General features: G+C 38.0%; 5 protein-coding genes across 7 annotated transcripts; 1 reads left to right on the top strand and 4 right to left on the bottom strand.

Annotated features, from left to right (window-relative positions):
- Positions 1-367: 367 nt before the first annotated feature.
- Positions 368-3,086, bottom strand: setd6 (SET domain containing 6, protein lysine methyltransferase). Its single transcript, XM_079450325.1, has 9 exons — positions 2,871-3,086; positions 2,644-2,724; positions 2,371-2,515; positions 2,150-2,291; positions 1,870-2,064; positions 1,594-1,720; positions 1,300-1,480; positions 1,060-1,202; positions 368-965 (listed from the first exon to the last, which is right to left on the bottom strand). Exons 1-9 carry the CDS (start codon positions 2,895-2,897, stop codon positions 636-638), a joined length of 1,371 nt encoding a protein of 456 aa, XP_079306451.1. The 5' UTR covers positions 2,898-3,086; the 3' UTR covers positions 368-635.
- A 29-nt stretch (positions 3,087-3,115) lies between these two features.
- LOC306890531 (cytochrome P450 2F2-like) lies at positions 3,116-7,389 on the bottom strand. Its single transcript, XM_079450323.1, has 9 exons — positions 7,002-7,389; positions 6,592-6,754; positions 5,652-5,804; positions 5,397-5,557; positions 5,079-5,252; positions 4,812-4,950; positions 4,516-4,703; positions 4,159-4,300; positions 3,116-4,028 (listed from the first exon to the last, which is right to left on the bottom strand). Exons 1-9 carry the CDS (start codon positions 7,161-7,163, stop codon positions 3,832-3,834), a joined length of 1,479 nt encoding a protein of 492 aa, XP_079306449.1. The 5' UTR covers positions 7,164-7,389; the 3' UTR covers positions 3,116-3,831.
- A 143-nt stretch (positions 7,390-7,532) lies between these two features.
- On the bottom strand, positions 7,533-13,082 carry LOC306890670 (cytochrome P450 2F2-like). 3 transcript variants are annotated; one of them, XM_079450562.1, is made up of 10 exons: positions 12,904-13,082; positions 12,568-12,756; positions 12,302-12,464; positions 11,925-12,077; positions 11,692-11,852; positions 11,352-11,525; positions 10,255-10,393; positions 9,969-10,156; positions 9,747-9,888; positions 7,533-9,651 (listed from the first exon to the last, which is right to left on the bottom strand). In XM_079450562.1, exons 2-10 carry the CDS (start codon positions 12,727-12,729, stop codon positions 9,461-9,463), a joined length of 1,473 nt encoding a protein of 490 aa, XP_079306688.1. In that variant the 5' UTR covers positions 12,730-12,756; positions 12,904-13,082; the 3' UTR covers positions 7,533-9,460. The 3 variants fall into 3 exon arrangements, with proteins under 3 accessions (XP_079306688.1, XP_079306687.1, XP_079306686.1); XM_079450561.1 differs by having other exon boundaries at positions 12,568-12,742; positions 12,904-13,019; XM_079450560.1 differs by having other exon boundaries at positions 12,568-12,775; positions 12,904-13,016.
- A 406-nt stretch (positions 13,083-13,488) lies between these two features.
- On the bottom strand, positions 13,489-16,363 carry LOC306890672 (cytochrome P450 2F2-like). The gene is made up of 9 exons (XM_079450565.1): positions 16,069-16,363; positions 15,754-15,928; positions 15,391-15,543; positions 14,972-15,132; positions 14,679-14,852; positions 14,444-14,582; positions 14,156-14,343; positions 13,934-14,075; positions 13,489-13,834 (listed from the first exon to the last, which is right to left on the bottom strand). The coding sequence occupies exons 1-9, from the start codon at positions 16,228-16,230 to the stop codon at positions 13,644-13,646; spliced, it is 1,485 nt and encodes a 494-aa protein (XP_079306691.1). The 5' UTR covers positions 16,231-16,363; the 3' UTR covers positions 13,489-13,643.
- Positions 16,364-17,798: 1,435 nt separating this feature from the next.
- Positions 17,799-23,308, top strand: e2f4 (E2F transcription factor 4). Its single transcript, XM_079450559.1, has 10 exons — positions 17,799-18,339; positions 19,116-19,225; positions 19,637-19,798; positions 19,979-20,022; positions 20,394-20,458; positions 20,563-20,860; positions 20,948-21,112; positions 21,224-21,268; positions 21,398-21,442; positions 21,770-23,308. Exons 1-10 carry the CDS (start codon positions 18,184-18,186, stop codon positions 21,883-21,885), a joined length of 1,206 nt encoding a protein of 401 aa, XP_079306685.1. The 5' UTR covers positions 17,799-18,183; the 3' UTR covers positions 21,886-23,308.
- The last annotated feature ends 809 nt before the right edge of the window (positions 23,309-24,117 follow it).

Genomic DNA, 24,117 nt, shown 5'->3' with positions numbered 1-24,117 from the left:
GAATCTGTTGTATTTTATTTAATGTATGTAGTGTGCAATATTGCTTATTTGTTTTCATTCATTATTTAGAGTTTCTTGAATTGCGTGGTACACAATAGAAGTAAAGTTGAGCAGAGTTGGAGACACTGCTGCTCATTTATATGACATTACTTCACAATTAATTTACCTTTGACTAAAACGTCTAAATAAATGTTAAGCGTCTGAGCCAAGGCAACTCTGAACTCAAAATGTGTTCCTGTTCTCTGAATTAAGTCACAAAATAATGTAATAAAATTACCTTTTAAATTCAACAAAGAACAACCAAATCCAACGCAACAAGGACCTGTTAAAGCAACCTTATTAACGGCCACTAAAATATCATGTGTAACCGTTGTGGTGTGAACCGTGCTATTCGCTTACACTTGGTACAATTTTATTGTTATATTTATCATGCCTACCTTTGGTCTTTCTCACCTGCCATGGACTTCAAGCATGAACCACAGAAAATGTGTTTTCCAATCCCTTACAAACACAAAAATTCTGAGCACCATCATTTATTAAAAAATATCAAATTTACACCATACATTACATATTTTTGTGTCTTGAAAATGATATAGCGCTACACAGAATGCCCAGTATAAGGATTAAGGGATGTTTTAGTCTGAGGATTTGGTGAGCTGATGCAGGCGCTGTAGGATGTTCTTCTGACCATACCGCACATGCAACGCTCTTCTTTCCCTGCTACTGAGTTTACCCAGAGCTTCCTGATCCCCCAACAGTCTTCCGTCTGTTTCTACATCCTCAGAATAAGAGTCCAGTGCGAGTCCCGCCGCTGCATGCACGAGCCGTTTCCACTCTGTCGTCAATTCCGTCAGTCCCTCGAAACTCAATGCATACTCCATTTTATCATCTTCTTCACCATCATCATCCTCCCAACCTTCATTTTCACAAAATTCCTTAAACTCTTGTGGAGACATGCAGAGAACCTACTCAGACAGACAGGAGTAAAACCCGATTCAGTTGAAAACATATCATAAAAAGTAATTCCAAAAAAATGTAATTCAGCAAAATTCGACTCACCTTGACTGTTGTGTAGAGCTCACTGTAGGTGAGACACCCAGATTGACCGAAAATGAAAACCCCTTTCTCCCCAACATTCTCCATCTCAGATAACATGTTCCACTTGTCTATTAAAAGCTGCTTGTCTGTTTCACTTTTTGTGGCTGTAATTGCAATAAAAAAGAATAAGAAGTATTTTACTGTTCATCAGCCCTAAACAACTTTGAAAGTTATGTTAATCTAAACTGGGCTAAGGAATACCTTGCATTGCTGCTTTGTACACACTGGACATCTGAACGTCTGCGGTGTCATTGCTGTTGGTTGGAAATGGCTCTGAAAAGCCGTACATGTGCAGGAGCTGCCAGTTTGCCATCTGACCGTATGTATTAAAGACCTCCTCCCCCTTTTCAATACGCCTTACAGTGACCATCTTCAAACAATCCTGTAGATGATCGAGAGAAAACAGTTTCTAAAAAATTGGTTGCAGTTGGATATTTCTATATCTACAATGCATAAATGCACAAACAAACATGCAAATTTCATTTCAACACTTACAATTGTATATTCCAGATTGGCGTTGTGCTTAGAGATGTGATTTAACATGTCAGCCATGGGCACCATTGTTGGTGGGTTGGGTACTCTCTCTTCGTCTTCGTCTTCATCTTCAACAGGCTCTTGAAAACTAAGAGCGTGAAAGGTTATGGAATTGAGTGTATTTTGACAACATTTTTTTAAAAGCTGATGTTCAACAATTCAGTTTGAGTCAAAAAACTGAGCATGTGTCCACTTTATACATTTCTGTTCTTGATGTGAGAGTGCAAGGAGCTTCACCTGTAGGCCATCACGAAAGCCACCAATCTCTTGTAGAGCTCTAGCGTGTGCCTCTCAGGGTCCCACAGATCCGGGTGGGACTTCATGAACGGAAGTACTATGTTGGTATATTCAGCCTGAAGTTTTTCCAGATCAGTTTTGACAGCCTCTGGAATTCCTGTGCCTTTCAAAAGTTGATCCCGCTCCTCCTCCGCCCTTCAAAACAAAACCAACACAAACGTTAACTTGAAGCACAAAATATAATCACAGCGTGTATGTTAAGATATACACAATCTCCTACCAGAACATGGGATGATCTAGTATGCTAAAGTCTGGCCAGAGGGACAGGTACGGCTTCCAGTGTGACTGCGGACACTCGTACTCGTAAAGGAGAGATAGAAGAAGAGGAACCCAGCCTGAAGAGCTCTCCAAAGATTTCTTACCTAAAGAAAAGGCCATTTCAAAACCCTGATGCGTGATTTTTTATATTTCTAAGTGAAGTGTAAACAGCTGTTCTCTTACCGTCTTCAAGCACCTTTTCGATAGCAGTTGTGCCCTGATGCAGAAGACAATCTCTGGGTATGGAGAATAAAACGTGTCCCTCTTCAATGTCCTCTTTGGCAAGCATTCCATACTGTGCAACAGTGCCCTCTTTACTTAAGCACACCTGAAGACATATCTACTGTTTTTAATATTGAATATTAAGTGTTAAGGATGTATGTAGCTTATTTATCATGATATCAGCTTGTATAATCCTATATTTAGTAGTACATAAGGTCACAGACACAGATTTACCTTATCACTGAGAGTCAAGTTCCCACTTTCACACCACAATATAAAGTTCTTCAATGGGTCCACATCACTGTCACCATCTCTCTGAAAAGACGCATGCAGACTGATCAGATTTACATCTAGAACACCCAGAACATTTATGCTTTATGTGATTCTGACACAACGACTAAATGTATTGTTATCTGAATTATAAACTATCATTATCTATGACCTCGAAAAGTTCGTTTTACCTTTGTCCTTTTAGCATCTGTCGCCATTTCTTCAAAACTAGCTGGTCAATGAGATATAACTATACACATGTAAACATTTATGATGTTCGCACAATATTGTTCAATAATTGTGTATTTTTTTGGCTCCACGTGACGAGCACTGTTCTCTTCTTCGTGTAAAACGGAAGAATGGAAAAAACTGGCATTAGCGCCACTCGCTGGACAGTTACTCGATGTAAAATAATAAATCCACATCTATGTATTTTAACATCGAAACAAATGCTTTATTTTTTATGACAAGATTGAGAATATATTTAACATGCTTTACCTAAAGAAGTACAGCTCTAGTATTAAAAGAGCAAAAGGAGAAAACGAATCAGGAATTGAATTAAATGTGTATTTAAACAACCTGAACTATTAACATTCATCATAAAGGAACAGTTCACCTAAAAAATGCTGTCAATACTTTAACACTATTATGTCACACCTTAGTTTTTCATGAAACTCATTCAAAACGTTAGTATTGATACTTCAAGTATTTTACTGTGGTGTTTATTCTTAAATATACAACAAAATAATCATTGATGAAAAAACAATAGTTTTTAATATTTGGAGATGTTTAGGCACATATGACACGATCTATATATTATTTCAACAAAGCGCACGTCATCACACAATTAAAAAGCATCATAAAACACTTGTTGTCGCCTCTTTGGGACATTCTCTGGCCCATAATGCAGATGTCTGTGTAAATCTTAGCCTCTAAATGTGTACTTTATTCATTCGATACAATTGTCCCTTTATTTCTTACATTTTTCCATTCTTCATTTTACTCTTTATTTTACTCGTTGCATTTGGATTCCATTAACTGAAATCTATAAAATCACCAAATAAACATTTGTGTGAACCCACTTGGCAATAAATCTCTTTCTGATTTTGATTTCACTAAATTCTAATGTCAGCCAAAACGTATTATTATTTATTATTGTTCATTCCTAGTCTCTCTAAGTTTCACAATCATCCTGTATGGTCTGGGTGCCTGTGTCACTCCAAACACAGGGATGAAGTCTGGTTGACCTGCGTCCTCAGGCCAAATAAACTGAAACCGACGCAGCAGAGAGACCAGAATTAGGAACAGTTCCATCCTAGCCAGACCCTCCCCGAGACAAGTGCGAGGACCTGGAGTAAAATGTTTTATTATACATAACTCATGCCTTTACATGAGAATGAACACGGTAAACACATACATAAATTCACTGTGACAGTTAAATTAAGCTTTCAATGCTAAACAGAAACAATGTTATCTTACCGACAGAGAAGGGCATAAAAGCTTCAGGTTTCTCAAACTGGCCCTGATCATTCAGGAAGTTGGCTGGGTTAAACTCACGAGGAAACTTCCACTTGTCTTTCTCATAGAGCACAGACGAGAGGTCAGGAATGATGAGCGTTCCCTGCAAGAAAGAAAAAGTAGGTAAACGCGAATGGTCCTTTTGAACAAACCTAAATATGGTCCAACAAGATATTTTATCTTGTTTGGCTTTTTAGGACAGCGGGATCTGAGATGTCAAAATAAAACATCAATTATCATGTATTGTCCACTCGTTCACATAGATATTACATTGTGTTTTAAAACACTTTATTAATTAAAGGTTATTAAAACTCCCACCTTAGGAATCTGATATCCCATGAGGTTAGTGTCCCTGGTTGTACAGTGAAAAACACTCAGAGGAAGAGTGCTGGCCATGCGCTGACACTCGTGTATTACAGCCTGTGTGTACGGCATGTTGTGTCTATTTTCAAAAGAGACTTGCGCATTATCCTTTAAAACACCATTCATTTCAAGGTGACATTTTTCTGCAAATAAGAAGAGCAGCAAATGAAATCACATTTCGGCAAAAAAGGTCAATTACATCATTATTTCCAAATATGAAATACCCAATCTTTAAAGTTGAACTTATAAACCTTGAACTTCTGGATAAGTCATAAGGCACAGCACAGCGTATCGGAGGGTGTTAGATGTGGTATCGGTTCCAGCAAAGAGAATATCAAGCAACAACACCATCATCTGGCTTTCATCAAAGATGGCAGAACTTTCACCTCTCTATATTCGAAAACACCAGACAGCGAAACTTCATCAAGAAATAGAATGCAAAACTACCATTGAGTCAGTGAGAACGCCATTACTAAACAACTTTTCTATAAAATTTATTTTTAATATCCCACTATAACCTTTTCCATTTCATCCAGATAGCTGTCAATCACATCACGTGGTTCTCCTGGCACTCTAGTTGCCCTGTGCTCATTTACGATGCCTGAAACATACATTTTAACTGTATCGTAATCCCTCAGAGCTTTCTGGAAGGGTAAAGGAAGATATCTCAACAGGGGCATTGTGTCATACACCTGCAAACAATGGAAAAGTGGTCAAATTCCTGATAAATCATAAAATGGAATGATAATATGTATCTAAGTAATATGGTATTGCCATAGTGAGGTTTGAAACTACTTTCTGTAACATACAGAAAGAAAAATATAACAAATATATACCATGCCCCATGGTCCATTAGCAATCTTCGAGTTTTCGGACATCATTTTTATCATTGTCTGGAAAAACTCATGTTCATACTCGTATCGAGAACCAAACAAAATTGAGCAGATGATGTCACAAGAAGCGTTGTGGAACAGAGTTTGAGGGTCAATAGATTTACCTGACCACACAAAACACACACACACAAAAACAATTAGACTGTGAATTTAAATTATGAACGTTTTGTATATGTTATTACGATTCAGCCAAGCTACCTGCATTGACCTCTAGGTAAGTACTGACATGAGATATCTCCTCTAGAATCCTTTCCTCCATTGTTCGCTTTCCCAAACCAAAATTCCTTAAGGTCATCAGTGCAAAGCGCCGATGCTCCCGCCAACTAGGACCATAGTCAGCCATGATGACACCTGCAGATATTTAACATCACGAACATTGGTTTCATTTCTTCTAATGTAGAACGTAACATGCAAAACGTTGAGCACGGACAGCTTCAGTCGCCATTCACTTTAATGCATCTTTTTCTATACAATAACAGTAAACGGGGACTGGAGCTATCGGTCACATTCTGCTTTATGTGTTCTGAAAAAGTAAGAAGTAAAATCTCTATTTTTCAACATGAGGGTGAGCAAAGTCTGAAAAAACCAAAGTTTCACATTTGGACAAAAATACACAGTGGAAGAGCCTCAAGTTCGAACTAAAATATATATGTATCATTTATTCACCCTCGAGGCATTCAACATATGTATATGATTCTTTCTGCTGTGAAGATATTTTGAGAAATGTCTCTGTGGTTTTGTGTTTAATGGAAGTCAACGGGTGTGATTGTTGTTTGGTTACCAACATTATTCAAAATATCTTGTTTTGTGTTCTGCACAACGACAGGAGGATGACATCATTTTAATTCAATGGAGCAGTCGGCTCCCGACTCTCTCTCGCGGTTATGTGATCTCACCCCCCTGTCGGTTCTTGCGGTGTCCTATATCTAACCGAACACACCTTATCATTTGTAGTGAACTATCCCTTTTCTGTTGGACGAATTTCAAAGTAAAGCTCACACTCACTTGAAAATCACATAAAATGCACAAAACGTGTCTGTACAGTGATTATATACCTGGTTTAACACCAGCTCCTAAAGAAACAAGTATACGTAGAAATAATCATGTAATAAGGTCTCAGTGTTTTATTGAACTTTGCCTTTTCCACGTGTGAGGTGGCTGAGTAAGAGGCCTTGTGGTCTCCCACCAAAGTCCAACCCCTTGGTGACCAGCGCCTCCTTCATTGCTCCTGATCCATTCAGTATCACAGCTGGTCTGCCTCCAAAATAAAGACTGAAAACTCTTCCAAATCTCTTTGACAACTGTTCCCAGAAATAAATAAAATGCATTTAATTAGTATAATATTCATTCAATTGAATATTGAATACATGTGTAGCTGTAATAGGAAAACTGAATGTTATATCATTTGTATAATACGTCATTTTGGAATATCAAACATCAGATCTTACAAAATAGAAAATAATCATTATTTTCAGAGCATTTGTGTATAATCATACATGAATCTTGACCATGAAGCATATATTTAACATCATGCAGTCTTTAACTCACTCTTTCAAGATCCGGCATTGGATTTTCCAGATTAAGTTGTAGCAGGTTGCCAAATATCGGGAGGGGTTTTGGTCCAGGTGGAAAGTTTTTGGGGCGGCGGGTTCTGATGAGAAAGAATAGGAGAGAAATGCATATCCAGAGCAGAATCACAGAGCCCAGCATGTTGTCGCTCCACTGCACTCAGGCTGTCCTGCACGTTTGCAAAGTCATGTGTCACTACATTTCAACAAGGGAAGCGGTGGTAGGGGACCATCTGATAAAGTTTTTGTTATCAAAACATTTTATAAACAATCCAGTTTCAAAATGCAATACATTTAATTTACAAAACTGGGGATATTATATTAACTATATAAACTACGGTCAAATCAAATTATATTTATTTGTTTGTAAATTCTATAATGATTAGCCAACATAAACATTTGTCCTGCATTTAACCTTTACTCTGGTTCAAACTACAGCTAGATACAGTGAAAATGTCTCCAGGGCACATGGTTTCGAACAACAACGTAAAAAATGACATTAGTGCAGAAGTGTGAAAAATGATGCAACATTTATGTTTCAACAAGTCATAAACTCCAATAAGAAACCTCTATCGGGAGTTCAAGTTATATTTTGCACTGTAATATACAACAATGTTATTAAACATCTGATGACAGAACCTATTCAAAGAAGTAAAATGATTATACTGTTCAATATTTTTTTATTTTTTTAACTATAAAAATACAACTAGTTTTCTCAGACTTTTGGTCTGTGCTTTATTTTAGTATAACCTGCAGAAAAGGGCAAAAATGATTCAGGCTTCTCAAACTGGCCCTGATTTTTCAAGAAATTGTCTGGATTAAACTCATGAGGAAATTTCCATTGACCTTCTTAAATCAGCACAGAAGTGAGAAGTGAGATTAGGATTAACAAGAGTTCCCTGAAGCAGAAGAAAATGACATCTAATCACAACAAATGAATAATTTACACACATATTGAGCTCATAGAACACAGATTAGAAATGTACTTCTGATTCAATCATTTATTAACCATTTTTGGATTCACGGTTCCTCCTGTAAATTTTTGTATATTCATTTAAAAGAATGTTTTAAGTGATCGAGCTGGGTAGAAAATAAAATGCAATTGCAGGATGTGGAATATGTTTTACTATTTGTATAAATACCCGTGCTTATCTCCAAATAAGCAACAATGTGTGAAATCTCTCCCTGAATTCTCTCTTCAATAGATTGCTTCGCCAGGCCAAAGTTCTTCAGAGTCACTAGAGCAAAGCGTCTATGCTCCTTCCAAACAGGGCCATAGTCAACCACAACAATACCTTTATTAAAACTGTGATGTTAGTCTTCCTCCAACAGCTTATCTGGTGGGACAACATAATACCTAACACCATATGTATTAACATTTATGTTTAGCTGATACTTTAGATAAGAAGCAGCTATGAAAGTGATCGTAAATGACAACCGCATGAATAAATCTTGCACCTTCACAAATAATTAAAAAATTCTTACTGGATCAACCCGACATAGATTCAAGAGAGAGTGTTGACTAAGTTCTATATATAAAGGTCTAGCGGATGGTCTTCTTTATTCTGTAACAATATAATTGAGTGTTATGTTCTGCAAAGTCAACACCCTTTGTAACCAGATCTTCCTTTCTAAACTCAAAACCATTAAGAAACACAACATATCTTGATCCCTTGACAACTTTCTGCATACTGAAAATTATGATTTTATTTAACAAGAAAGCAACTTTTAAAAACATTGGTGATTTTGAAAATAACTGGTCAAGGTAAGGAATAAAAAACAATAAAATTTTCAAGGGCAATAAGGTTTTTGAACGCAAACGCAAAGCGAAACATCGCAAGTAATTCATCGTAAGCTTCATAAGTTTGTACGTACATTAGATATAATCGGAGTATACACGTTGGTGTGGAGCAGGGACATGCACAGGGGGGTTGCTCAGGATGCCCGGGAAACTGCCCATATGCCCTTCTGGACTCACGTTGCCCTTCCGAGGTGGAAAAACTTTTTTCAGGTCAGAGCAACTGGCCCTCAAAATTCATGTGCACGTCGCTGGTGTGGGCCAATAAACTATATGGTGATGCAAACAAGAAATGGTCTGTTCGTTCTTTATGGAGATGAAACAAAAAAGCAAACAACAGTACACGAGGAACCTAAAGTCCCGGGACCAAACAACTCAGTAGCTTAGAGTATTGGATTTAGCGCCTACAACAGATAAAAAGGACAATTATGTTTTTCAGAATTGTAATATATCTGCAAACACAAAACCAAATTTATTTAGAAAAGGTCAGCCATATAGGCCAAGTAAGGTAGATCTTTACCAAAAAAGCTGAACTGTACACATTAAAATTTGTTTTCATTGTTAGGGCAATATGACACAAGTTAGTATAATACACATAGGCTAGTTCATCGATGCACCTTGACAAAATGTTATCATCAGTATCATTTGACTAGTTCTCGGGTTCTGATGTGCATTCTGTAAGGTTTGGGTGTTTGTGTGACGCCAAACAATGGGGTGTAATCTGGTTCCCCAGCATCTTCAGGCCAAACAAACTGGAAACGGCGCAGAAGAGTGACCAAGACCAAGAAGAGCTCCATGCGAGCAAGACCCTCACCAAGACACACACGGGGGCCTGTAAAGAATGTGTACATGTACACTGGTCACTGAACAGGATCAGAGTAACAATAAAAAAAATTCTCTTCCTGCTATATATTTCTGAACAGTTACCGGTAGAAAAGGGCATAAAGGCTTCAGGCTTCTCAAACTGGCCCTGATCATTCAGGAAGTTGTCTGGATTAAACTCACGAGGAAACTTCCACTGACCTTCTTCATTCAGTACAGAAGTAAGATTGGGAATAACAAGAGTTCCCTGCAAAAACAGTAAAGCAGAAAAACTAAATGATTTTCAATAAAGTATGAAACGTTCACATTCAAATGAGGTTTTCTCACCTTTGGGATGTTGTAACCCATCAGTTCGGTGTCTTTGGTGGTGCAGTGAAACACACTCAGTGGCACTGTGTTAGCAACACGCTGAACTTCATGAATCACAGCCTGTGTGTACGGCATGTTGTGTCTGTCTTCAAATGACGCGTGATCTTTACCTTCCAGAACTTCTTCAATCTCTCGCTGACATCTCGCTGAAAGAAAGACGAGTTTAAATGTACTTGCGATAAGCTAATGCATAGCAAAATAATTACTATAGTCAGGGTAATATTAGTGTTATTAAAATACAGACCCTGAACATTTGGGTGATTCATGAGGTAGAGAAATGCACTGAGGAGGGTGTTGGATGTGGTATCAGTGCCGGCAAAGTGTAAATCCACAATGTACATAATGAGCCGGGCTTCATCAAAGCTGGAACCATCATTTCCTCTCTGGTGAACAGAAGATATCATTCAGTAGAGTCTTAAAGTCCCAGTGAAATACAAAAATGTCATGATCTCAGTCTTGTCATGGCTTTTCCTGTGGGTGTGTGCTTTGTTTTGTCGAACACGTGGAGTGACAGCTCTACACGTGTTCGGTGTCTGCGTCACTCGCGAGTCTCTCCCCGAGGACTCCTCTGGTTCTTGTGAGCCATACTTGTCCCAATCGCCCTGCGTGGTTTCGCGCCCTGGGTGGTTTTGCTCTCCGGGGGGGTCGAGTCTCTCCCCCATGGACTTCCGTGGTTCCTGTCTTCGAGGACGGTGAGGCCTGGTGCATTATTGTTGAACTGTACCTAATAAATCACCTCTTGTTTGAACCCGCATCGGAGTCTCTGTATCCTCTGTTCTCGCACAGTCATCATGACAAAACATGACAATTCTTTTCATGAAATATTGCAGCGTTTACAGGAAATAGTTTATCAATGTGGGCCATTTTCTTTTTTAAATGAATGTGCCCTCAAAATCTTCAATTAAAATCTGAAACTTCACTTCCACCCTGACATGACGATCCATCTCAAATTATGTAAATTAGATGCCTCGGCCGGAGCATCCGTTAACTCCTCCCATTCAACTGTCAGTCTGCTGCCAGTTTCGTTCCGTAATCAATATGTTTTTACACATCCTATCAATTCGCAGTGAAAAACGACGCCCACTAATTTTCACCTTTAAAACGCATTTTCATTCAGAAATGTGTCAGAATAGGGAAGTAAAAACTATTGCAACTTTTGGTTCACAGGGACTTTAAACACAACATTCTGTGGTTTGGTTTTAATTTAATACACATTGTTCATTTGAAACCTCCGCATAACAATTTGAGAGACATTTATATTATTATTGTATTATATAAAATGTGTTGGCATGGTTTAAATTATGCAAAATAAATTATATACTATAACATACAAACTCTCACCTTATCAAGCTCATCCATATAGCAATCAATGAAGTCTCTGGGCTCTCCTTGGACTCTCGTCCTCTTGTGCTCATTGATCAGATTCAAAGTCATGTTTTTCAGCTCTCCCATGACTTCAAATCCTTTTTTAAATGGTAGAGGCATGTTTCTCAATGCAGGAAATGTGTCATATATCTGTTAAAAAAGGAAATATTTGACATTTTAATACAATTCTATAGCATTTCTCTACAATGACAATCTCCAATGAGCTGTAACATGATTTCCCGCTATTATTAATTCAGCAATGGTTAACTGCTTTTTCAAACAGATGTTTTTTTTTGTGATCCAAAATCTTTCTCACCATGTTCCACGGTCCATTGATGATCTTTGAAATCTCTGTACTGAGTTGAACGTAGCGCGTGAGGAATTCATCTTTGTAATCGAAACGTGTTCCAAACAAAACCAAGCTGATAACATTTGATGCAGCATTGTGAAATAATGTCTGAGGAGTCACAATTCCCCCTGTAAAGTATGTTTCCATTTTAAAACATTTGGCATTTGGCAGGAGAAATGTTTGTAATAAAAAATAAATACCTGTGTTTTTTTCCAGACAATGGACAATATGTGAGATCTCTTTCAGAATTCTCTCCTCCATGGATTGCTTCCCAAGACCAAAGTTCCTCAGAGTCATGAGGGCAAAACGTCGATGCTCCTTCCAACCAGGGCCATAGTCAGCCAAAATGACACCTGTAGTCAAAGTTTGATGTAAGTTTTAAGCTTTTGTGAATTTAAAAACTGTAATTATGACTTATACCATCTTTAAATAACTTTGAATCACTCAAAATTGCATTGCAAATAGACGGGTAACAGAGAAAATAAATGATAATTTCCCAAACATGATTTAACAAACATATAATACTTTGATTTGTCTTGTCAATATAATACCTGTTATTCTTTGTCGGAGCACTAACCTTTATTCTCTGTCATATGATTGGTCATGAAGTCTTGTGGGCGTCCTGAAAAGTCTCCAGCTTTAGTAACCAGAGCTTCCTTTATGACCTCAAAACCATTAAGAACCACAGCTGGTTTTGAGCCCCAAAATAAGCCATAAACATTCCCGTATTGTTCTGAAAACTGAAAATATTGCAAGGAAAATAATATTCAAAAATATGTTGTTTTGACAAAAGATTAATGATTTTGATTTAAGAGAACAAAAATATAGTGACTAATACAATACCCTTTTAAAATCTTTCAAGGGATTGGCAATGTTTAGATGAAGCAGGTTTCCAAATATTGGAAGAGGTCTAGGTCCAGGAGGAAAGTTCTTGGGCTTCTGGGTCCGATTGAAGAGGAATATGAGGACGATGCATATCCACACCAGAGTTAAGGAGCCCAACATGTTGACTGATCTGCTGCTGAAAGCAAACTGAATTGCCTTGTGTTGACTGTTGAATTAATGGTTAGCCAGAACAACTGGTATCTGAACAATTCTGGGTCATTAATGTTATATAAAAGGTTGGAATAGTATTTTTATCATAAAACACACAGTTCAAAGCTCATCAAGGGTTCTTACGTTTCCAAAGGACCCCACTGATCATTTACTGTCATGATTATGCCACATCTTGTCAGGTTTCTCTTAGGATAGTGGCAGGATCATGACAAAACCTCATGTTTAATGTGGAGAGAGGCATTTTTGGCCCGTATGGCTTGCCATATACTCTCTCCGGTGTCGTCTCTGTTCCCAATTCTCTCGTTCCCTAGTTATTGCTGTTAATTATATCATGCCCCACACCTGATCCCGATTTGATTTGTTCCCTTATTTAATGCCCCTCTGTCTTCTGTGCTGGTCCATTGTGATTTGTTTGGTGAGTTCTTGTGCCGTGTCAGTCTAGTCATGTGTTATTTGTAGTTCATGTCAGAAGTAAATTTTAGTCTTGTTTAAGTGTAGTTAGTCTGAGGTCTGTCTTGTTATTATATTCCCCTGTTCTGATATGTTACCCCCTCGTGGGGTTTTGTTTTTATTAAGTTTTGTTAAACCTCTTAACCTTTTTAACCACAACCTTTTACATCACATGACTTGACCAATCAATTAGGTAGTATATACATTTGCGGTTTCAACTTAGCATCTTGATAGGATAAACTGGTACAAATTTTTTTTAATTTGGATCGTTTTTATTGTAAAGCAGTGATTCAAAATAAATGTGAAAGTAAGTACAGTAGAGGGCCGGCACAACTGGCCATACCGACCCGATGATACATACTATTTTATAAATAAATGACAATCAATCCATCCATTGCAAAATAGATCTAGTTTTATTTGACTGGCTCTACGAGCCTGATGTGCATTCTGTAAGGTTTGGGTGTTTGTGTGACGCCAAACAATGGGGTGTAATCTGGTTCCCCAGCATCTTCAGGCCAAACAAACTGGAATCGGCGCAACAAGGTGACCATGACCAGGAAGAGCTCCATGCGAGCAAGACCCTCACCAAGACACACACGGGGCCCTATAAAAAAATGAAGTATGAACAGTACATATGTAAATCGTTCAAAAATTTTAACCAGTATGACTTCAATAAAAATAAAAATACTTAAATTAGTATTACCTGCAGAAAAGGGCATAAAGGCTTCAGGCTTCTCAAACTGGCCCTGATCATTCAGGAAGTTGTCTGGATTAAACTCACGAGGAAACTTCCACTGACCTTCTTCATTCAGTACAGAAGTAAGATTGGGAATAACAAGAGTTCCCTACAAAAACAGTAAAGCAGAAAAACTAAATGATTTTCAATAAAGTATGAAAAGTTGACATTAAAATGAGGTTTTCTCACCTTTGGGATGTTGTAACCCATCAGTTCGGTGTCTTTGGTGGTGCAGTGAAACACACTCAGTGGCACTGTGTTAGCAACACGCTGAACTTCATGAATCACAGCCTGTGTGTACGGCATGTTGTGTCTGTCTTCAAATGACGCGTGATCTTTACCTTCCAGAACTTCTTCAATCTCTCGCTGACATCTCGCTGAAAGAAAAACGAGGACATGTTTACCTATGTTTAAGCTTAATAGCATAGAGCAAAATAATCACAATTGGTTCAATCTCAGTGTTGTTGAAATACAAACCCTGAACATCAGGATGAGTCATGAGGTAGAGAAATGCAGTGAGGAGGGTGTTAGAAGTGGTATCAGTGCCTGCAAAGTGCAAATCCAAAATGTTCAAATTAAGTCGGTCTTCAGCAAAGCTGGAACCATCATTTCCTCTCTGGTGATGTTAAGATATCCAACGATTAGGGATAATATATAATAAACACGCCCTATTAAAAATAAACTCTATATTCTCATTCAGGCACATGCATACCTTATCAAGCTCATCCAAATAGCAGTCAATGAAATCTCTCGGCTCTCCTGGGACTCTCGTCCTCTTGTGCTCATTGATCAGTTTTGATGACATTTGTTTGGCTTTATTAGCGTTTGCAAAAGCCTTCTTAAAGGGCAAGGGAAGAAATCTAAGCAAAGGAAATGAATCATATATCTGAGGAGAAAAAATGGAAATCCATTTTAAAATGGGGGGGTCCAAAATCCATACGTGTAATGTCATATTCAGTATGACCAAAATGACATAACAGTAGTTTTATATGTAACTTTACTCACCATGGCCCATGGTCCATTGGCAATCTTTGCATTCTCTGTATAGATGTGAATAAATGTTTTGAGAAATTCATCGTCATAATCAAAGCGGGATCCAAACAGGACGAGGCAGACGATGTTTGATGCAGCATTATGGAACATAGTCTGAGGATCAAAAGAACTTCCTAAAACACACAATGTACATGTCCATTAACCTGAACGTCAATACAACCTCTTAAAGGGACAGTACACTCAAAAATGCTCTCGTCATCTACTCACCCTCATGTCGTTCCAAACCTGTATGTTCAAAATATATTTTAAAGAATATTGATATCCGAACAACATCGGCCCCCATTGATTTCCATTGTACGGACACAAAACCACTGAGACATTTCTCAAAATACCTTCATTTAATTAAAAATTAAATATGAGAACATTCTTACCAACAGCTTTTTCCAGTTTGTCAACAATATGTGTGATCTCTCCCAGAATTCTCTCCTCCATGGATTGCTTCCCCAGGCCAAAGTTTCTGAGGGTCATGAGAGCAAAGCGCCTGTGTTCTTTCCAATCAGGGCCATAGTCAGATAAAATAATACCTATAGTAATATATACATTGTGAGTGATGCGCTGTGGTGATACCAAGGGAATTTTTAAAGCTGCCATGGTAATAAGTTGCTCTTTGACTTCTATTTGGAGCAAATAACATCAAGATATTTATTAACCTCAGTGTGTACAAAGGTATAAATGTGAGAAGGCATTTTTAGGCAGATAAATGTTTCAGCTGCACTTGTTTGTGGTGGATTTACCTCCTCTTCCACTGGCTTCTTCTGTGACATGGTTGACCATGAGATCTTGTGGTCGTCCAGCGAACTCTACCGCCTTATTAACAAGAGCTTCCTTCATAGCCTCAAAACCATTAAGCATTACAGTAGGTCTCGATCCAATGTACAGACTGTAAACCTTTCCATAGCGATCTGCCAGCTAAAAAGTATTAGGATAGCATTAAGCATTAGGATCAAAATGTTCTTTATAAAAGCTGGTTATTTCAAATCAATGCCATTTCTAAACTGTGAACACCATTAATGATTGTATAAATTGTATAAAGATAAATAATACCATACTCTCTCAAAGTCTTTCAAAGGGGTGTTAATGTTGAGCTGAAGCAGATTTCCAAAAAATGGGATTGGGCAAGGTCCAGGAGGGAAGTTTTTAGGTCTTGGAATACGGATAAAAAGAAAGAAGATGAAGACGCATATCCACACGAGAATCAAAAACCCCAGCATGTTGACTGATGGTCAACTGTTCACTGTTCTCCTTTGCATTAACGCAGAGATAACGTGGTTCTACGTATCCTCGCTCCTCTGTCCCAGAGCAGGTGAATATACGAGAGTTACGACACTCACATAGACCTCCGGCAGAACAATGGAATGCGGAAGTATCGCGTATTGTAGCGTCCGATAGTTCCAAACGTGAACTATCCCCATTCATTTCAATGTTACAAAATGTATGCAACTACAGTTGCTGTTATCTGTCCTGATGGGGGTATTTACAGCGGAGTGCCATCAAAACGCTGGTAAAACAGTTCTTCTTTTCTCATCCTCCGATTCATACTTATTAATGCTGTTTTTTATTAACATTATCATTTTTTATAAAATTATGATTTCAAAAGATGGTTAGAAGAGAATTATATTTTAAGCATTACAAAACTATTTTTTTCTACAACAGCAAATGCATCAGAAACCTCAACAGCAGCCTCTTCAGCTCCCTATAAGTTATGTCAGCCCTGTGTTTTAAAGCATATGCCCACAATCTTGCAATACAATATGTTATGATACAGTGGACATGTTTATTTCGAATAGTGACCATGTCCGACAAATGGCAGCTATTTATAACAGCTGTATAAAAGAGAGGAAACCTTGGACAAAATGTGGTCAGAAAACCGTGATCCTAACCTTTATCTTTAAAACGAATAGGTGCAAATGAAATATTTAAATATTAGAATGGTAGTTTCTTTTTCAAAACGGCCTCATGGCATTTGCTGCTGTCTCAATGCAGAAGCATCCCTATAAATGCATGTATCAGCAAGGAATGCATCACGATATATCGATGTTTTGAGCACAGCCCTAAAGCCTTGTTCCATGTGCCCCTTTTATAATTTTGAGCACCTGACCATTTTAGGGGTCTCTGCACAGCCCTGTTATGGATACTCTTTATCTAAGGCTATGCATGAATAATAATAATCATCAATAGGATGAATAGGATGAGCAATGTTTTATTTTAGTAGTTTTATTTTAACAAACAGAAAATGTTTTCTATAAAATGTTTTAAACAGCATTGAATGAGTTATCGAATGGCTTTTATTGGCTGCTTTATCCTAATTATTCGGTCAAAAACATTAATTTAAAAAACATTTAAAATACAATTTTGTAATTGCGGTTTTATAATGAAAGAAACTATTTTTTATAATTATTTGCAAAATTATAGTTTTGTAATAGACTAATAAAAAACAAAAACACATCCTTTAATCCTTCAGATTAAAATGTATTTTAAGATCAAGAGAAAAGTTTGATTTGAGTGACTTTTAAACAGTAGTTTATACTGTATGTACAATGGATTACATTCAATGTGTATTTAATATAATATAAAGTGATGTAGATTCTGTGTAGTGTTTAAGACATATTGGAACTTAGCTAGCAAAAGTGCAAACTAAATATTAAGCACACAATGACAACTACACGATCTATCTGTGTGTACGTTGATATTAACGCAAAGCGAAATCGTTGTATTCTTTGTTTTTAAAGTCAACCAACATCTGTACGCATAAGAAACCTGGCGGCCCTTGTCGACCCCTACAGGTAGCGTTTCAAAATGCAGAAATGTATCAGCTCGTCCCATGATGCACCGCGCCGTCAACGGCTTCAGTCATTCAAGCGGCTCAGTTCTGGTGTTGTGAGAGCGTCCGATCGGTTAGGCCATCTGGGCTCGGGTAACCTGCGTCCCGAACCGGACCGGACCGGACCCTGAACGGAGGGTTTTAATTCAGTCTTTTTGCGACGAACTTTACCGTCCATGTTTCGGGACTCGCCGGCCGTTGACGGGAAGCGAGCGTTTGGGCGGCAGAAGCGGTGCTGTCAGCGGAGATACAGCAGCAGAAATCCTTCAATATAGAGACTGCACGTGTAATTCACCGACCGAGAATTGAACTGCGACATTATTGATAAGTCTAAAGCAACTTGATGGATTTAGAGACCGGAAGAAGCGAACTGGGGGCAATGGGAGACTCGCTACAACCGCAGACCCCCAGCCGACACGAGAAAAGTCTCGGGCTCCTCACCACCAAATTTGTGACTCTTCTTCAGGAAGCAAAGGACGGAGTCCTGGACCTTAAAGCTGTAAGCAAGAGACGAACTCTGCACGTGCATCACCACCATCATCAGCTTTATGCTTTCAGTATTGCACTCGCAATCTAATCCCAGTTCAGTTATTATCGCATGTGTAAAGACTCACGCAAAGTAAGGTTGTTTTATACTAAAGCAGCGCCGAAAAGTTATAAAAGCCGTGTTTCTTCGCAACGGAGGAAGGGGGTTGCGTGCACGACCCCTATTTCAACTCCCCCGATTGCTAAGCTCGTGCAAAGTAGTTCCTCGCCTTTTAAACCGGGCGATGTTGCAATTGTAATGTCAACATCTTTGGCAAGGCACAACGTCTCGTTTTTATCGCGGTGTTCGGGAAAAGAAACACAACCCGTCCCGTGTGGAAAGTTAAACAAAAGCATTCATAACAAGCACGTGCTCCCGAGTTTGTGCTCGGGGATGGTTTAGGCCAGACGCAAGCTTTTTGTGTGATGTGCGTGGCTATCACTTGGGGCTAAAAATGAATATAACATGTCCAAAAGCGTTCAGAAGATGTTTTCGCTTATTTGAACTTTACAACAACCAAACATGACAGTGCACGGTAGTAAATTTCGAATAAGCAACTTTACGTTGAAGTCGCATCAAGTTGCTTGTCAATCTTTCTGGCTGTATATGTCTGGTTGCGTTAGTTCTGAGTCTTTGTATGCAAAACGCATGCAACGCGAAGCTGAATTTGTTGCGATGTTAGTAAGTTGCATCATGTATCGATGAGAAGAATCAACAATTGATCTTCACTGTTTGTGAATGTGTTTAAGGCTGCAGATACTTTGGCTGTGAGGCAGAAACGGCGCATTTACGACATCACAAATGTTTTGGAAGGTATTGGACTTATTGAGAAGAAATCCAAAAACAGCATCCAGTGGAAGTAAGACACACCTCTTTACATTTCAGTGGGATTGCACGCGTTATTGCCTGTATTTTGTTAATAGAAAGTGATGTTACTTTTATAATACGAACAACTTGAACTACTTATAGCGCTATTGTTGATGTAAAATAGTTTCTGCTTTGTTATTTAAGGCTTGTATTGATTGCTGTAAGTGAATGCTACTGAGCCTGAGTACAGGTTCAATATTTGTCATTCGATTTCTGACCAATCAGATCGAGACCAGTGTGGTATAGTTATGACACAAATGCCAATGAGTTCCTTTTAGTTTATGTTAAGAAACAACTTTAATAGAATTGTATATTATTTGAGACATCTTTTTAATGGGTGCTGATAGCCGTGACGAGCCGTTTTGAATGTCAATAACTTTGTTTCTATTTTTGTGTGTGTCAGGGGTGTTGGTCCCGGTTGCAACACGCGTGAAATTGCAGATAAGCTGATAGATCTCAAATTGGAATTGGAGGATCTGGACCGGAGGGAGCATGAACTGGACCAGCAGAGAGTATGGGTTCAACAGAGCATCAAGAATGTGACGGACGACTCGCTGAATAGCCCATATCCTTCCGGATGCTACAAAGTTCTAAACCTTAACCTCCTTGGTTTTAACATCACAACTGCTTTAAGTGTTTGTCATGTTTAGACGTCTAGGTTGTTTGTTCTGGAATCTCTTTAAATGCTCTTTTTAAGATTTTATGTTTACGTGTTAGTTTGCATTATGTCCTTAACCTGACACACTCTGGCATTTGTAACACATCAAGACCTCTGCAATTGCTTCAAAGGTTGGTTTACACATCCGGAACTCAACACAGCTGTTATGTCACTACAACATTCAATTTTAATATTGGTGGAGACATTGAATAGGTCGGAATAAAAGTCTTTGACATGGACACATCAGAAAAAGTAAAGTTATCTAGGTTTAATGTTATTAAATGCTGGCTGATGATATCAGTGTCAAAGGAAAACGTCTCAGTTTTACATAGACTACTAGATCTTTTTTTAATACAGCCGTCATTTTATATAAATGATGGTCCCTAAATATTATTGTTAAGTCACACGAGGAACCTTGTAAAAATGTGACAAAAGTCTTAAAAAGAATAACATGTGTTGCAATTTGTGGTGCATCCCTAAATAAAACTTTTATTTCCACTAGGTGACACTCTCCTCGCTATCAGAGCTCCCTCAGGGACACAGCTAGAAGTTCCAGTGCCTGAATCTGTAAGTTCATGCTACAAAATATTAATATGGCAGTGCCATATATAACATATAATAAGAAAAAGAGTATTGCCATGCTGCATGCTAAAAAATCATTTTTATTTTAGCATGTGAATGGACAGAAGAAATATCAGATTCATCTGAAGAGTTCTGCAGGCCCTATCGAGGTCCTCCTGGTGAATAAAGACCCCTCTAGCTCCTCCCCGGTGGTGCTGCCGGTCCCCCCACCAGATGACATGCTTCAAAGCCTCTCCACCCCTGCTTCAGCTACCTCTGCTACTGCTGCCTCAACCAAACCAGCAGCCAACAGTACGGCATCCCCTGCATCCACCTGTCAGATTCCCTCCACCACCACCACCGTCCCTACAAGGACACCCACTGGCTCTTCTGCTGCTGCAGCCATAGGTTAGAGATGGCAACCAAATCTTTTTTAACTATGATGTCAGAAAATTTGAAATTTTATGGTTTCTGACTTTCCTTTTCTTACTCAAGAAATCAATGTAGACATTTCAAGCACCTCCACTTCAGATGCAACAGCCAATCCGACATCTTCAGTGGACACCCAGCAGCTGCAGTCATCTGCCTCATTGGACAGCAGCTCTTCACTTCCTGATTCCTCAACTCTATTTGAACCGATCAAAACCGACGCTTCAGATTGTAAGTGTACAGTAAATTCTTAATCATGATTTGTTGTTAAATGATATTCTAGAAACCAACCAATTTGCACTGGAAAAGCAAGCTGATAAACCTATTTTTTCATTTTCTTAGTGCTGGACTTTCCCAAAGAGCTTTCAGAAATGTTTGATCCTAAAGGTGAGAATCTGTTTGCTTAACACCTGCAGCAACAAACTTGATTGTGTGCCAATATCCTCAAACCAAGTCATTTTGAGATTTTAGGTAATAGAAGGGATTGCTCATATTTTTTATTTCCTTCCTCTATAGAAATCATGAGTACAGATTTGCTCGAAGAGCTGATGTCATCAGAAGGTAAAGCCAATCACGAATCAGGAAACCTGTATTTAATCTATTACTGAACATGATATAGTACCTAATTAATCTGTTGACATTTAAATTTGTAACACAAACATAATGTATCATATGAATAAAGTATGTATTATAATGTAACCAATAAAATTAGTTTTACTATCAAATTAAATTATGCAGTTTAGAAACTGCGTTTGGTTGGTTTCTTCAAATTCTTAGTGACACCAGGGGTGTGATGTGATGAAAAAAAGATGACCATTATTATTAAAAACATTGCATGTGGTGATAAAGTAACATTAGTACAATACCTCTCCTCTCTCTTCCTCATAGTTTTCTCTCCGCTCCTTCGTCTGTCTCCACCTCCGGGTGATCATGACTACATCTATAACCTGGATGAGACCGAGGGCCTATGTGACCTTTTTGACGTTCCCATTGCCAACCTTTGACCTCCGAAAACACCACATTAAGAGTAGTGTATCTAAAAACTTTTTAACCCTTTTCAAGGGAGAAGACAAAAAGCGTGGCTCTGTGTCAGATCCATATGTATGATAAGCTGATTCTGTGTGTATATATAGGTTTTTATATATGTATATTTACTCCTCACCCAAAGCAGCCGACTGAAAAGAAGCTTTTCCTGCTAAATTCATCTGACGTATGAAGCTTTATTGATTCCCCCTTCAGTCATCTGATTAAGATATCAGACATCGAAATGAAATCTCTTTTGAACATGTCATTGTTTTATACAACTTTTGTATAGACACAAAGGAGGATTTGATGGTTATTACAAAAATAGACTAAACTCACCAGCCAAGGGTAGTGGTTCAAAGCAAACCAGCTAGTCTTAACCAGCTTTTTTGTCTTCCTGTTTGAAAGTATTTCATTATCTTTGAACACACTCAAATTCTTTTATCAGGCTGTGGCATATTTACTGATCTCACATACTGATTATTAGAGAAAGCATATTTTTGTGTTTGCATCTATCATGATTATGCATTTTAACAAAGCATGCCTCTTTTGTCTGGAGTCTAAAGAGTTTAAGCCAATAGACTCTAAATAAATGTTGTCATCCTACAGCAAATTACATCAGTCGGGTGCAGACAGCGGAAGTAATTATACACTAATAACTAAAAAGAGAGCATGTGTAGTTGAAAGATTGTAGGGTCCGTTGTTTTGCATTGTTGACAATTGTGTGAAACCTGGACAGCCTGGTGCTATGTAGCATAATATATTTATCATAGCATCAAGCTCTGAAGAACAAGTGAAGGAACATGCTTACGTGTTGGGTATACCATTCCTACTTTATTTGTACTCATCAGGTGTGTTGTAACGTTAATCCCGTGAGACTCTCAACATTGCTATTTTACAGTGTTTGTAATGCATTTCACAACAAAGGCCCTGTTTTATTGACATGTGCTACTATTTGTTTTAGAGTTGCCCATGAATTTATGCTGTGGAAAGGTCATGTCAAAGCCCTGTACAAATGTTAAATTGGATGCCAATTATTCATATTTTTGTATTTTGAAATGTAGTCTCTACGTGTTTTTCAGATCATCCAAGTACATGTCTTGTCCTAATCTCAACCTGTTTCTGTATGTGTGTAGATATACTTTTGAAAGTATTCAGGATGTTTGTATATGAGAATAACTAAAAAGGGTCTACAAGGGTTTATGGGGAGGGCATAAAACGCAGTACCAATGTAATTGAGTAACATTTGCTTGCAGAATGTCGTTCTGTTGACTTTACCAGTTGGCCCCAACTGATTGGGAACAGATTGTCATTTTTGTTTTCTTGTTACTGCTAAATTATAATTGTATGCATATACGCAAAGCATTTTTCTTATATTTTTGTACTCAATAGATCTCAAACCGATTTCAGTCATTTTTACCCATCTCCACATTGCACTTTAAAACGGGTATCTTCGAACCCCATGAGTTTTGGTAGGCAGTGTGTATTAATTTGACAATATCCAGGGAAATATAGCCGGTTTTAAATAATCACTGTGTCTAAGAAATGTATTACCTTAGTAAGATAGATGACCAATTTTAGTTACTTTTACCCCCAAGCTGTAGAAAAAGTAAAGGTATTCATGAAATTATCATTTTTTTGCATTCCTTAAATGGGTAGTTCACCCAAAAAGGAAAATTCTGTTCCAGATTTCTGGGGCACCAATGACTACCATAAAAATGGTTATCAAAGGTCCCCCAGAATTGTTTATTTTCTTCAATTCCTCAAAAGATGTTTATTAAAACAAAAAACAATTCTTTCTCCTATGGTGCCCCAGAAATATCAGTTTCTAACATTCTTCCAAATATCTTTTTTTTTTGTGTTCAACCAAACACATAAATGTATAAAGATTGGAACTTTAGGGTGAGAAATTCATGACACAATTTTAATTTGTGGCGAACTATCCCTCCAATACAAGGGCTTTGAGTTTCTAAATCAATACAAAAATGAATCAAATGTATACCATTTATGAATAGCTTACGTCATTTTTAATAACCAGAATACATTTGATAAAACCAGATTAAAGACAATTTATTTCAATTGAAGAACTTAAATGTCTTAACATCTCATTCGATTTAGATTGTTTCCTGCCCAAAGTTCGATTCAGTCCAGATCCACGCATTTAGTCTTTTATCAATGTTTAAGAAAGCTATTTACCGACACATACAGTTACT

Source organism: Barbatula barbatula (genome assembly GCF_947034865.1).
Source record: "Barbatula barbatula genome assembly, chromosome: 25".
Classification (NCBI taxonomy): domain Eukaryota; kingdom Metazoa; phylum Chordata; class Actinopteri; order Cypriniformes; family Nemacheilidae; genus Barbatula; species Barbatula barbatula.
The sequence above is the reverse complement of the archived record's forward strand: the minus strand, read 5'-3'. Positions and strand labels throughout refer to the sequence as shown.

What these genes read in the sequence shown, in the direction of transcription:
- e2f4 (XM_079450559.1), top strand. Translation starts at nt 18,184, where the DNA reads ATGGATTTAGAGACCGGAAGAAGCGAACTGGGGGCAATGGGAGACTCG. An exon ending in AAAAACAGCATCCAGTGGAA is followed by an intron (nt 19,226 to 19,636) that starts GTAAGACACACC and finishes TGTGTGTGTCAG; the next exon opens with GGGTGTTGGTCCCGGTTGCA. An exon ending in CAAAACCGACGCTTCAGATT is followed by an intron (nt 21,113 to 21,223) that starts GTAAGTGTACAG and finishes TCATTTTCTTAG; the next exon opens with TGCTGGACTTTCCCAAAGAG.
- LOC306890672 (XM_079450565.1), bottom strand. Translation starts at nt 16,230, where the DNA reads ATGCTGGGGTTTTTGATTCTCGTGTGGATATGCGTCTTCATCTTCTTT. An exon ending in AGAAGCCAGTGGAAGAGGAG is followed by an intron (nt 15,544 to 15,753) that starts GTAAATCCACCA and finishes ATATTACTATAG; the next exon opens with GTATTATTTTATCTGACTAT. An exon ending in TGGGTTACAACATCCCAAAG is followed by an intron (nt 14,076 to 14,155) that starts GTGAGAAAACCT and finishes CTGTTTTTGTAG; the next exon opens with GGAACTCTTGTTATTCCCAA.
- setd6 (XM_079450325.1), bottom strand. Translation starts at nt 2,897, where the DNA reads ATGGCGACAGATGCTAAAAGGACAAAG. An exon ending in ACTTGACTCTCAGTGATAAG is followed by an intron (nt 2,516 to 2,643) that starts GTAAATCTGTGT and finishes ATATGTCTTCAG; the next exon opens with GTGTGCTTAAGTAAAGAGGG. An exon ending in GTACAAAGCAGCAATGCAAG is followed by an intron (nt 1,203 to 1,299) that starts GTATTCCTTAGC and finishes TTGCAATTACAG; the next exon opens with CCACAAAAAGTGAAACAGAC.
- LOC306890531 (XM_079450323.1), bottom strand. Translation starts at nt 7,163, where the DNA reads ATGCTGGGCTCTGTGATTCTGCTCTGGATATGCATTTCTCTCCTATTC. An exon ending in GACTTATCCAGAAGTTCAAG is followed by an intron (nt 4,704 to 4,811) that starts GTTTATAAGTTC and finishes TCTTATTTGCAG; the next exon opens with AAAAATGTCACCTTGAAATG. An exon ending in TTTTATGCCCTTCTCTGTCG is followed by an intron (nt 4,029 to 4,158) that starts GTAAGATAACAT and finishes ATTTTACTCCAG; the next exon opens with GTCCTCGCACTTGTCTCGGG.
- LOC306890670 (XM_079450560.1), bottom strand. Translation starts at nt 12,938, where the DNA reads ATGACAGTAAATGATCAGTGGGGTCCTTTGGAAAC. An exon ending in TTGTCTGGAAAAAAACACAG is followed by an intron (nt 11,853 to 11,924) that starts GTATTTATTTTT and finishes CATACTTTACAG; the next exon opens with GGGGAATTGTGACTCCTCAG. An exon ending in TCAATGGACCGTGGAACATG is followed by an intron (nt 11,526 to 11,691) that starts GTGAGAAAGATT and finishes CTTTTTTAACAG; the next exon opens with ATATATGACACATTTCCTGC.